Source organism: Amia ocellicauda, chromosome 18 (assembly GCF_036373705.1).
Source record: "Amia ocellicauda isolate fAmiCal2 chromosome 18, fAmiCal2.hap1, whole genome shotgun sequence".
Taxonomy (NCBI): Eukaryota; Metazoa; Chordata; class Actinopteri; order Amiiformes; family Amiidae; genus Amia; species Amia ocellicauda.
In genome coordinates this window covers 13,676,100-13,690,302 of record NC_089867.1, presented here as the reverse complement: position 1 = coordinate 13,690,302, position 14,203 = coordinate 13,676,100, and the positions used below count along the sequence as shown (strand labels likewise).

The 14,203-nt window shown below is 40.3% G+C and overlaps 1 protein-coding gene across 1 annotated transcript in view; it reads left to right on the top strand.

The window, feature by feature from the left end:
* Window positions 1–10,352, top strand: part of LOC136714100 (ATP-binding cassette sub-family A member 13-like) — a 57,807-nt gene extending 47,455 nt beyond the window's left edge. The window contains exons 36-39 of the mRNA XM_066691411.1: window positions 1,370–1,462; window positions 3,417–3,522; window positions 7,508–7,645; window positions 10,275–10,352. Coding sequence (XP_066547508.1) covers window positions 1,370–1,462; window positions 3,417–3,522; window positions 7,508–7,645; window positions 10,275–10,352 — 415 coding nt within the window. The remainder of the gene's footprint in view (window positions 1–1,369; window positions 1,463–3,416; window positions 3,523–7,507; window positions 7,646–10,274) is intronic.
* The last annotated feature ends 3,851 nt before the right edge of the window (window positions 10,353–14,203 follow it).

The window sequence follows — 14,203 nt, the reverse complement described above, 5'->3', positions numbered from 1 at the left end:
TTACAAATGAATGTCTGGAAAGTGAAACACCCACAGTGTCTTTTATGTGGTATTCTTCTAGTATCCATTCCATAGCTTCTTTTGTCCATCTCTAACATGTTCACTCTTTCAATGGCATCACATACTTTTGTTTGTTCTCAGAACCATTTATGTGATTTTCTGTCTCTTCTTGTTATTCCAAGCATGTGTCTTTCCATGCTTCTTTGTGTCATTTCCAGTTTCTATGTCATTTTTGCATTCAATGACCAGGATTCAGAGCTATATACATATATCAAACTCCCATAATATATGTGTGTGTGTGTGTGTGTGTGTGTGTGTGTGTGTGTGTGTGTGTGTGTGTGTGTGCAGATAGATAGAGTGAGTTAGTGATTGATTGATTGATATGTATATATATGTGAATAATATGTCAGATGTAGCATGAAAAAAGACCTAGAAGAAGACCACATAGATGGGAATATGAAATAAGAAGTTTTGGTGGCGTGCCCTTGAAAAGAGAAGCTATTATTATTATATTTATTATTATAATTTTCTTCTTTGCTTTTTCTACACCCATCTACTTCCATCCTCCAGGAAATTCATTTTCCATGGTTTCTCTGCCACACTGTCTCTTCTCTTTAGCATCGCATCTAATCAAAGATTGCTTTAAACAATCTCTTTCTGTGAACAATAACAATAAAACATGTATTCATTCCAAGGATTTGCCCTGAAGGTACAAAGCCCCACTTAATATATTAAACAGCTCCCCTTGAATTGTATTTTTTCAAGTAAATCTGTATCATTCTTTTGATGACACTTTTTATCAATACAATAAAAAAAAAAGTCGACTAATTTCTTCAACGTATTGATTGCAACAGTATTGAATGCAAAATACATAGATACAAAAATAAATAAATAAAAACTGCATCATTGGTATAGCTGGAGTTTTTATATTTATCTGTAAAAATCCTCTTTATATCTGTATCGATAAATCCTCCTACATTAAATCTATTTACTGCAGCTCTTTGGTAAGATATGTCTACTAATTTGATTGTCCTGAATCTATCTGCAAAACAGAAGGTGTGTGTGTTTATGTGTATATACATTTATATTGATACATTTCTGTTTTATGATTCTGTACACTCAACATTTGAAAACATTTACATATAAGATATATAAGATGCAAATGGACCCCCTAGCTGTTCCTGGACAAAATATGTTTTTGATGCTTTTGGGACACATCAGGGTTGATAAATTACGATGGATGTTTACAGTTTCAGGTCTTGCGATATTGTCAGAGATAAGAATATCATTTGAGTTACTTCTTGATCTGCTAACAATAAGCCCAGAGGGACACAAGTGTTAAATGTACTGTCTTCTTTTCTTTGAACAGCTTGGAGGAGTGTGAAGCACTATGCACAAGATTGGCTGTAATGGTTAATGGGAAATTCAAGTGCCTTGGTTCTCCTCAGCACATCAAAAACAGGTGAGATTAGCACAGTAAGTGGGGCCTAGGCCAAGGTTCTCACACCATTTGTCAGACACTTCTGATAGTGTTTAATGTAAACAGACATATGAAATAGAAGCATCTGTCGTTTTATTATCTCAAATTAGAATGGCCCGTACAAATATTACATTCCTGACAGTTGAATATAACAAGTCTTAATTGCAAGTCTGAAAGCAGTGTGACTAATTTTTGATGCCTCATTTTTACATTTTAAAATATCAAGAACGTTTATTTTTTTAAGATAGAGAATGCCATTAATTTCTCTAACAGCAGCTAATTGGCCATTACTACTTTCTGGTTGAATCACATTGAATCATGTTTTTGTGGAGAATATAGTTTGAGACAGGTGAAGCAATTCATGTTATACTCCCACAGGCAGTGAGGTAATTTCAAAAGGTCACAAACAGTTGTTTCTCATTAGTAATGTAAGAAAAATTATTCATGACTTTTTCTTGAGCAAAAACATGCAAACAATGTTTAATATCACAGGTCTTTAATCCCAATGATTAAGCACTGAGTCACTCCATTACTTAATCAACTGATTTTCATAATTTGTAGAAGCAATAAAAACAAAGTGTCTTTAGTTTCAGGTTTAAGGGCCATTATAATGTGTTTGGATTCTCAGAGAATTACAGGCCGTCCTGGTTGAACCCCATCCTTAAGATAGAAGTGAGTTTGTTCTCAATAACTTTTTGAGGAATCACACTTTTAAACTTCCACAGACCTGTTGTCTATGTGTCTCTTTTTAATGTGAGTTGTCGTATTAATTGTTCTCATAAACTGAACAGCACAGCTGGCGGATGTGAGACCGCAGGTGTCTGTTTTGTAGCCCAATTTGTGCTGAGCAGTTTTAATTTGCAAACTTTGATTTGAGCTGAAGGTTTGCAAGATCTTTCAAGAATGATTAAACTAACAATATACACGCAAATATCCAATTATTATTAATAGTAGTAATCTGAATATATAATCAAGTTAATTTAAATACCTAATTTGCAGTACCAAATATTCCAAGCATTCCAAATATGAGTATTATCAATAAAATTAAACTGAATTAAATGCCAACTGCTGTATTTATGTGGAGAAATTATGAATTTAAACTCGTGATCCACAAAAATATTCATCATAATATGGCAAAACATAATCTCCATGTGCTTGACTCTTCCTTCCTAACAATTGCACATTTGCAGTTCATCTCTTTCGCAGCATTTCAGTTTCTGAGACTGGATACAATAGCAGTCAATTACAATTTGTGAACAGTCTAATTGCAATTCCACAGGCATCTTGCCTTGTAACTTAATTGACTGCATGCATCATTTCTGTTTAAAAGGGTTATAATTTATGGTGTTTCGAATGTTAGCCTTTTTCCTAATGAGATTTCTTGAAGCACATATATAACATGTAAGTTGATACAACAGTTTATATGTATGTAACAGTGTATAAATCCAGTCTGTTTCGGTGATGTCATGCCCTTTAAACTTGGTTGATCATTAAAAAAAAAAATAACATGTCAGGGGACCAATCTTTTGGCATAGTGGGTTTGTTGCTCTGTGCCTGAGACAGCAGTTTGAATCTTAATGGGGTCTGACCGCATACTACATATTATAATGATTTATTCTTAGTAATCATAAACCAATTATAGATTTATTTATATAGTGACTTTCAGTCTCAAAACACATAATAAGAATTAATAAGTGCTCTGTTAACCAATTGCAGTGTAGCTGCCATTAAGATCTATACCTCCCCAGCAAATCGTAGAATAGCCTCCCCCCAAATAAGGAATGAATTAGGCACACAAGTAATTTTGAATGGAAATGGGAAGTAATTGAAATGCATATTAAGAACATATTTAGAAAAATCCATTATCTGAAAGTCAAGATTCTGCTTGTAATATACCACCAGTTATAACCCGTTTCTTTCTCCTCGTGTTGTTCAGATTTGGAGGAGGGTACTCGGCTAAAGTATGGCTAAGTAAAGACTCATCAGACGCGAAAGCACTCACTCACCTTTTGACCTCACACTTTCCCGGCACATATCTGAAGGTAATGAAACATTTCTGGAAAAAGTCTCAAGGATTGTTTTACTGCATGCCATAATTGCAAATGTAGTGCTTGTGAAGTGTGATTGATAACGGTGCAAAGCAAAGTGCCCTGAAAAGCTGTTCCGGTTTTTATTTTATTGAATTTGAATGTTATTATTCTTTAAGGTGAAACGAAACAACCTTAAGCTGTTTATGATCCCTTAAATTGAATTTTGTAATGTGGTTAAATAACTTAGGTGATGAAAAGGTCCGACTATATTTAAAAGCAGCCCTGCTTTGTGCTTTGAGAAATCAGCTCTTTCCAATCTTTTGTACAGTGGAGCAGTGTTGATGTTATGCTGTTTTGAGAGCTTAGGTTTGGATTCCTCATTCCTTAGACCAGCTCAAAAATCAATAAGTTAATAATCCTCCCTACATATGTGACTGTTGATGTCTTGTTCCCATCAGGTTCTGTCTGTTGCATTTTTTGGGATCTTTGTCTATCTCTTTATGATCTTATTCCATACCTAATACAATTTTGTCTGATTTTGTTCGGTACTCCTTTTATATTACCTCTATTTGAATACTTATAGATTTTGCTATTTTGCCTTCATTATTGTCTTTAATAAAAAATAAAAATAAATCAATATCTAATAGCCTGACTTAAGGAGTCCAGGCTGCTTAAAGGAAATTAATAACAATATAGTAAGTAGTCATGCAGTATGCACTTTTCTATCCAAGGCAAACTGCAGAAATAGAGCAGATTAATTTAAATCCGGAACCCTGTCTTAAAGTCCCTCTCACCTAAAGGACAGAGGACAAGGACATTGTCCAGTTATCTTTCAAATCGGAAGCACTGCCCAAGGGGGAGTGGTTTCTGCCCACTTCCGTAGGAACCCGATCGAAACATCACTCTATCAAAGCTGCCATTGGCCCCTGCGCTTGTCACTCAGAACAGGTCCCTTCCCACTTCCTGTTCTATAAAACGTGACGTCAGCGCAGGTTCGTCCTCTTTTGCCTCTTCGCTAGACTCAGGAACGTAATCTCTCTGTGTCTGTGTTTGTATTAAACATTCAAACTGGGTATTTCAGCTGGCTGGCTCACTTCATAGTGTTGTTCACCACCGTTTTCGCTACACATCGTCTCTGTCTTGTGTGTGTTTAGTTATTATTGATAGCTAATCCCGATTCTGTCCCGTCCACGCACCGGAGGTCTGGCTGTGCTTTCGGTTTCAGTTTCGTTCACAAGAAGAGCCTTTTTAAAAATAATAGTCGTGTTTATATAGTGCTATATATATATGCTTGCTGTGTTGGTTTTTTGTCCACAGGGCTTTTTCCTCCACAGTAGGAACGCTAGCAGCGGCAGTAAAATCCGCGGCCCGGCTGCCCGGCCGGAGCTGCGGTGTGTTGTAAGAGATCTCGCCCACGTGAGGTGAGGTAAACGTTGCTGGGTGGAGACGCACTTACAGCGGCGGGCCCGCTAGGTGCTCCACTTGTTGCAGAGGCATTCCAGTTGTTGTGTCTGGGCACCGACAGCGGGCACGATTTGGCTGCGACTTCTGGGTCTGCTACGGCACGTCATCTTACCGGGCGCCGCCGCACTCGCGGCCACACCCGGCGATTCCCCACTCCGGCGAGTGACAGGGGGGCCTCGGGGGTGATGGATCTCCACCTCTCCCCGAGCCCCTCCATCTCCTCCTCCAGGATGGTAGTGCTGGGGACAGCCGCGCCTCCTGCGCCTTAGTGTGCCCCTGAAAAAGAATCCAGTCTACCACCGAGAAGTCATGAGGACAGACGCCTCCATGCAGGGTTGGGGAGCAGTCTGCGATGGACGTGGAGTACAAGGCAGTTGGACGGAGCCTACACGGGCCCTCCATATCAACATCCTGAAGTTACAAGCAGTACTCCTTGGACTGTCTGATTTCCTATCAGTCCTGTGGGACAGACATGTGCTGGTCCGGACGGACAACACAACGGTGGTTGCCTATATCAACAGGCAAGGAGGTCTCCGGTCGCGCAGACTGTACTGTCTAGCATGCCGTCTGCTTCTGTGGGTGCAGCCACAGTTCCGCTCCATCAGAGCAGTTCACCTCTCCTGTACAACACGGCGGACCTCCTTTCTTGGGGAGGCCCCCTAGTCTCGGAATGGCGCCTCCACCTGCTTGTGGTACAACAACTGTGGAGCCGATTCGGCAGGGCGGACGTGGATCTCTTTGCCTTGGCAGAGTCCACACACTGCCCACTATGGTCCTCCGTCCGAGACTGCTCAGGAACCCTAGGGATCAATTCGCTAGCCCACACGTGGCCGCGCTGTCTCCTTTACGTGTTCCCACCGTTCCCCCTTCTCCCGGTGGTCCTGAAGAAGGTCAGGAGAGAACGAGCGTCAGTTCTGCTGATAGCCCCACGGTGGCCTCGCAGATTCTGGTTCGCAGACCTGATCGCCTCCTTCACGGAGAGCCTTAGCAGCTCCCAGTGACAGCAGACTTGTTGTCCCAGGTGCAGGGCACACTTTGGCACCCCAGCCATTTTTGGCCCCTGAGCGGGAGTGACTGATTACCTGGGGTCTGTCGGACGTGGTAGTTGCCACTATTCAGTCGGTGAGAGCTCCCTCTACGAGGTCGCAGTATTCCTACCGCTGGCGGACGTTTAGCACCTGATGCCAAGATGGCGGTCAAGACCCAATTAATTGCCCCATCGGGGGCATATTGCAATTTCTACAAGAGCTGTTGGACCAGGGCAAGTCCCCGTCCATGCTCAAAGTGTATCTGGCAGCCATCTCCGCATGTCATGTCCGGATTGATGGCGAGCCTCCTGGGTCTCATTTTCTGGCTGTGCAGTTTGTAACCCTTTCACTGCCCGCATGGCACCTTGATGCAGTGCTGGACGCACTTTCCCAAGCCCCATTTGAGCCACTGAACTCAGCTGAGTTGAAGCTGGTGTCACTATAGACTGCGCTTTTGCTGGCAATCACCTCTGCAAAACGCGTGAGCGAGTTACAAGCCCTGTCTGTACATCCATTGTGTGTCCGTTTTGCGGGAGATGGCTCCAGGGTCGCGCTACGGCCTAACCCTGCATTCCTCCCAAAAGTGCTGTCTCCATTTCATGTCAACAGGCCTATTGAGTTGATGGCTTTTCATCCTCCTCCCTTTGCTTCAGAGCAAGAGAGTCGGCTTCACCTGCTCTGCGCCGTGCAGGCCCTCAGGTGCTACTTGGAACACACTAAGGACATTCGGCGCTCAGACCAACTGTTTGTGCCTTATGGAGCGCGGACACAGGGCCAGGCGCTTTCAAAGCAGCGCCTCTCGCATTGGATTGTGGACAGCATTACCATGGCCTACGAGTCTACCGGGACCCTGGTGCCTGATATTGTATAAGCTGATTGCAGACAGTTCCTGGTAGAGCGTGACTACGATCCTCGCTCCTGGACAGCTCAGGTGCGGCACTACAGGACCCCTGAGGTTACTGTCTGGAGTTGTGTTGCCGAGGCCCCCTAGCGGTGCACCTCGGGCAGGCTCCCTCATCAGCTCGCTGCCTCCTCCCTTGTGACGGTTTTGTTATACAGTAACCCCTCCCCCTTGGGCAGTGCTTCCGACTTGAAAGATAACGATAGGTTGCATATGTAACCCTGGTTATCTGAAAAAGGAAGCACTGCCCAAGGGTTGCATAGTCGTGCGGGAGTCCTGGCTCCCAGCAAAATAGGACGAACCTGTGCAGACGTCACATTTTATAGAACAGGAAGTGGGAAGGGACCTGTTCTGAGTGACGAGCACAGGGGCCAATGGCAGCTTTGATAGAGTGAGTTTCGATCGGCTTCCTACGGAAGTGCGCAGAAACCACTCCCCCTTGGGCAGTGCTACCTTTTTCAGATAACCGGGGTTGCTTACGCAACCTATCGTTTCAGTTCTGCAAAGCTCAGGCCTCGCCTCAACTTTTTTTTTTCTTTCTTGTAACATTTGGGCAGTGATTGGCAGCCATGCAGTATCAACACTTTGCTTGTTGTTTCCCCAGGAACAGCACCTTGGGCTGATTGAGTACCAGGTGCCACAAAGGGAAGGCTGCTTATCAGACATATTCAGGCTTTTAGAAGAAAACAGGGAGAGTCTCCAAATTAAAAACTACTCCATCAGCCAAGCCACACTGCACCAGGTAATGTACCATGTGCCGGATTTGGTTCTCCAGTGGCACTGCTTGTGTTGCTTCTTAATGAGTAGAACTAGCCTCCTGCACTGCTAATAGTGAACGATCTGAGCCTTGTTTTCTTGGTGTGCATCTAATATATATATATATATATATATATTAGGTATAGATAGAGAGAGAGAGAGAGAGAGAGAGAGAGAGAGAGAGAGAAATAAATTAATGGATCCGAGAACAAACCAAAATAGGTGACATCATTAAAAAAGTTACAATGGCAATGGGCCAGACACATCGCAAGAAGAGCAGATCACAAACAAAGGAAGCTATCAAATTGATACCAAGAGATTAAAAAAGACCTAGAATATGAACAAATAAAATGTGAAGATTAAATCATAATCTTTGCAGGCGTGAAATGGAAAAGAGAAGCTGTAGATCAAAGCAAGTGGAAACATCTTGGGGAGGCTTCATCCAGCAGTGGATTATATATATAATATATATATATAGTCAACAAATGTAGTTAACAAGTGAACAATTACATTTTATTCATAACACTTTACAATAGGTCTCCCAAATTAGTGTATTAACATAGTAGGTACTCATTAACTACATGTTAGTTACTCATAAGAACAGTGTAATTAAGCATTTAGTAACATGTACTTAACGTGTAAAAATGATTAACAGTATATGTAAGTACACATTTGTCTGGTATGGATTACTTTTTGTACATTAAGTGCGTGTTAACAAATGCTATAAGTAACTAACATGTAGTTAATGAGTACCTACTATGTTTATAAACTGTAATTTGGAAGACCTATTGTAAAGTGTGACCATTTTATTTAATCTGAAATCTTCTGCTAGAGGTAGTCTTCTGTTTAATGCAGACTGCAAATAATGATGTTGGGGCAACGTGTGTTTTTTTATTTTTTTAATCTTATGCTTTTAAGTGAAAATGCAACACATTGCATCCTGCTGTCTGGAAATCACACTGACTGGAGATTAGGTGCTTGAGAGAGCGTCACTGCTGCAGGGAACGGGCTCGGCTGGATGTGTCTTATTCCTCATTTTTACATCCTGGAAATAGAAAATTGTACCAGCTTGTTTTCTTCATTACTGAACCAGCTCAACCTAAGCTGACCCCTTAGAGTGTGATCTGTAATGTAATGATATGTCTCCTGTGGCAGCTGTGTCAGACAGCAGTGTAAAACATGCATGCTCCATAGCCCTTTAAAATAAATGAATGAATAAATAAAGGAACACAGCACAGTGGGTTTGGTGGTCCCAGGCATACAAGCATAGCCCCACTACAGTCATCAATGTCTGCTGATGAAAGGTCAGCATGTTATCTCCAAGCACACACACAGAGACCTTAATCACATTTCTGTTACTAGGAGTTTATTAAATAAAGTGTCTTAATAAATAATCTGTTCTACATTTGCCTCTTAAAGATAACATTAGCTGCTTGTATATTTCTGGTGGCTGTTTATTCATAACCTAAATGCAGAACTTGTTGAAATTGATTTACTCAACTAATGCGTTAAGTAGGGAAAAGCTTTTTTCTCTGTGTATAGACTTCGCAAAGCCGTAATATACACAAAACCCATTGGGATAAAACACAACCAGAATGGATAGGTTTCTGCTGCAAAACTGGGACTACAAGGAGAGCCTTCTTATGGTTTGTAGAGCAACTCAATATAACTGTAGGAGATTTTGTAATGTGTTTTTTTTGTTGAGCAGTAAATGTGTTTCCCCAGTCTCAGTGTGACATGTCAAGTGCATTTGTTGAAAGCAAAAGGTCAAAGTGGAGGAGAATAGATTTTTGTGAATATTGTACAGTCCTGAGCCCAAGGGAATGAGATGGACACAGGTGTTAGCTGCGGGTTTCTTGATTTGTTTTTAATGCAATAACTAGTGTTCTATCATTACCAGCCTTACACAAGGGTGTGAAGAAGAAAAGGAATAGAAACATATATGTTTTTCTGACTACCTCTTTAGAACATCACAGGGATCATGAGTACAGCGTATCATCTGGTTAGTCGGGCCCTAATGAACTCAGCCTTTTCTTTGTCACGAACAAAATGTTAAAATCAATTCCCTGCCTGACTGGATGCCATCGAGAGTCCCTGCAAAATCTTTACCTTAAAGTGAAGTTTTTGTAGACACTAGTGTCCGATCCATTTAGAATCAACACATCTCGTTTTTGGCAGCTGGCGCGTCTGAAAGTCAGTCTGTAGAAGTTGAGGCCCCAAGGAAGGCGAACTTCAAAAATGGGAATTTATTTATTATCATTTCCTGTCCTTCAGTTTATTAAGACATAAGGTTATTATATATTTTTTTAATTTGGAAAAATAATAACATCATGGCATGCTTATTTATTTTGTTTATTTATTAAAATTAAAATTTATTAAAATTCTGAAAATCATAGAATATATGCAGGACCAGTAGACAAAAACAAAAAAGAGCTTACTTTTTCATTATAAAGACTAAAATGAAAATTATACTTTAAAAAGCATGTCATAGGAGTAAAGTCAAATAAAATAAAATGAAATACAACAATTCCTTTCCGATCAGAATCATATGCTGTTAGTAATATATTTGCTATTGAAATACCCTTTTTAAGATGTTCTCCTTTCCATGCTCTCAGGTCTTCACTGAGTTGACACTTCAGCAGGAGGAATCAGCACACCAGGATCCACTCAGACATCAACACATGCGTGTGTAGGAGGACACTGGCAGACTCACTTTTTACCAACACCTACTCAGCCAGCAAGAAAATGCGATAATTTCTCTACTTTTTCAGATTTATTGAGACTTAATGCGTCTAGTCTTGAAGATGGTTTTACTTGTAAACATTTTCTCCTAGTGGTTCTTACTCTTTTCAGTATAGTCAATATAAAATCAATCTCTGGATTCTTGAACTAGTCCTTACAATTATACTGGTACTTTACAATCAAAATAGGATTGCGATTTTAAATCTTTATTCTGCATCCTGTGTTCTCTTGTTTAGTACGAGAGTTTAATAACTGTTGGCCTCCAATAAGGTGATTTTTACCATAGGACTTTCAAAGTGAGGCAAACACTCCTTTATGTGTTGAATCTGTTGAATTCTTTAGGAAAGAAAATATAAAATGATTGTGTAGACATCTTACTATACCCTTGTGGGAATAAATCGTAGACCAATGGAATGGATGTGTGTTTGTTGTTTGCAGTACAATCATCAGTCAGAAATCTACACTTCCAGTGGCTGGGACACAACTGAACTGCATCCCAAAACAGCTGAACCTCGCCCTGCATTAACTGTTTTAGCCCAGTGTTGACATCTTTCTCAAGATCCTTTACATTTTGTCATGTTTTTGTTATACTGTGTCTGAGCCCATGGCAACTCGTCAAGTAACTGAGAGTGTATCAGTTGTTCAGTTTGAGGAGCAGATGGTATCAGGGCTGATGGTTTACGGTCCAGCCCCTCCCCTTAGATGCAACCAACCACTTTGTATTGCACTTATATTTTGTAAGTCGCCCTGGATAAGGGCATCTGCCAATAAATAAAGAAATAAAGAAATACATAATAATAATTCCATATGGGCATCAAGAAAAACATTCAAAACAAACAAAAATACCCAAACATATCTACTCCCAAAATATAGTATTTACATGAAAGTAACACACCTCTACACAAGAAAGATTCAAACTATAATTAAATAAATAAATAAGCCACTCCAAGGAAAGTAACACAGTAAACCCTCTTCCTCACAGCAGGATTAAGGGAACTCCAGAGCTGTATAAAACCCCTATGTAAGATGGCCTCTGTAACCTCCTTTCCTTCACCAAAATGGCCACTCTTTACCCACACCACAGGTAAATCTTTGTTGGCTATCTTTTCCTTACTAACTTAATTAACTTCTTCCGAAATAGACTTTGTAAGAAACCATATTCTATGATTTATATTCTATGCATATGGTCTATAATTGCATTATAATACATAGAATGATGATTTCAAACATGTTAAACAAACAAACATTTGTCTTATAGAGGGATGGGTCTTGCTCCATTACAGTGATTAAACATATTTTAGAAGATGATCACTTAAAAAAATTGGATAATCTTCATCCACGTGGTAAAATGCTATCTTCACCTTTTGGCCCATATGCTTAACTAACTACCATGAAGTGCTTGTAAACTATTTGAGAAGTGTCTTATGCTATGGCCTAGTTACAGTGCTTTGAGATTATCGATCAGAACAGCAATTGTTTCAGATTGAACTAAATATAGAAGGACTTCACTTCTTTACTTTCCTGGATGTTGATATCTTACATTGCATGATTTATATGTACTGTACAGCTATTTAGGAGATTGGAATAAAAACCTTTTAATTAACAGCCATAACACACACAATATTAATTATCACAGGATTAACTTTAGTTTCTTCTACAGGTAAGTTGATCCTAACTTTGCCCTTTGCCACGAAAAACCTTGGAAACTAAACCAGTTGTTGTTTATTTGTAGATCTATACCTTAAGATAGGTGAAAAGATGAAAATAGAATTATAAAATCTATCAACTTTTACTTAATTCTTTTAACAAACATAGCAGCATCTGTTTGGCTTTGTACTCTGAAGGTGCTTCCAAGGTGCAACAGCCTTAGTGTATGTGTGTATATATATATGTGTATGTATGTGTGTATATATATACACTCACCTAAAGGATTATTAGGAACACCTGTTCAATTTCTCATTAATGCAATTATCTAACCAACCAATCACATGGCAGTTGCTTCAATGCATTTAGGGGTGTGGTCCTGGTCAAGACAATCTCCTGAACTCCAAACTGAATGTCTGAATGGGAAAGAAAGGTGATTTAAGCAATTTTGAGCGTGGCATGGTTGTTGGTTCCAGACGGGCCGGTCTGAGTATTTCACAATCTGCTCAGTTACTGGGATTTTCACGCACAACCATTTCTAGGGTTTACAAAGAATGGTGTGAAAAGGGAAAAACATCCAGTATGCGGCAGTCCTGTGGGCGAAAATGCCTTGTTGATGCTAGAGGTCAGAGGAGAATGGGCTGACTGATTCAAGCTGATAGAAGAGCAACTTTGACTGAAATAACCACTCGTTACAACCGAGGTATGCAGCAAAGCATTTGTGAAGCCACAACACATACAACCTTGAGGCGGATGGGCTACAACAGCAGAAGACCCCACCGGGTACCACTCATCTCCACTACAAATAGGAAAAAGAGGCTACAATTTGCACAAGCTCACCAAAATTGGACAGTTGAAGACTGGAAAAATGTTGCCTGGTCTGATGAGTCTCGATTTCTGTTGAGACATTCAGATGGTAGAGTCAGAATTTGGCGTAAACAGAATGAGAACATGGATCTATCATGCCTTGTTACCACTGTGCAGGCTGGTGCTGGTGGTGTAATGGTGTGGGGGATGTTTTCTTGGTACACTTTAGGCCCCTTAGTGCCAATTGGGCATCGTTTAAATGCCACGGCCTACCTGAGCATTGTTTCTGACCATGTCCATCCCTTTATGACCACCATGTACCCATCCTCTGATGGCTACTTCCAGCAGGATAATGCACCATGTCACAAAGGTCGAATCATTTCAAATTGGTTTCTTGAACATGACAATGAGTTCACTGTACTAAACTGGCCCCCACAGTCACCAGATCTCAACCCAATAGAGCATCTTTGGGATGTGGTGGAACGGGAGCTTCGTGCCCTGGATGTGCATCCCACAAATCTCCATCAACTGCAAGATGCTATCCTATCAATATGGGCCAACATTTCTAAAGAATGCTTTCAGCACCTTGTTGAATCAATGCCACGTAGAATTAAGGCAGTTCTGAAGGCGAAAGGGGGTCAAACACAGTATTAGTATGGTGTTCCTAATAATCCTTTAGGTGAGTGTATATACATATATACAGCTCTGGAAAAAATTAAGAGACCACTCCAAGTTCAGAAATCAATGTTAAGTGGTCTTTTAATTTTTTAAGGCAGGTATAGTAGGTACACACACCTACTATACCTGCTATTTATGATTAACAGAAGTTAGGTGGCAAACGTCAGATGAAAGAAATGTATTAACACCTTGCAAGTAATTAAATAAAACATTGTTTTTTTTTCTGCATTTATTCTTTCCTAACCATAACTCATATTTTATCACCAGTTAATCTTTCTCCAAGTCTCTATACAAATGTGCTTCCCTTCCCTTTCACATTAAGACCTGCAGGTTGATTTGACAGTGTGTCATGCAGGACTATCTTAATGCACACTTCAAATGGGCAAAGTGACATTGAATTACATCATCGGTTCGCCTTTAGTTGTTGTTATCTGGGTTTCCATCAATAGCTGTCATTAACCACAGCTGTTTAAACACAAGATAACAAAGTCTGGCACGGGGATTAAGTGTGTGAAAAAACATATTGAACAACAAGGCCATGAAGGGACTGTGGATAGGAGTTGAATAATTTGAATATTGGATTTTTGTGTTTAAATATATTTAAATCTTATAAGCTGAAGAGGGCATGTTACTGTGCAATGGTTTCACTATATGACCTCTGGCCATGAGGTGA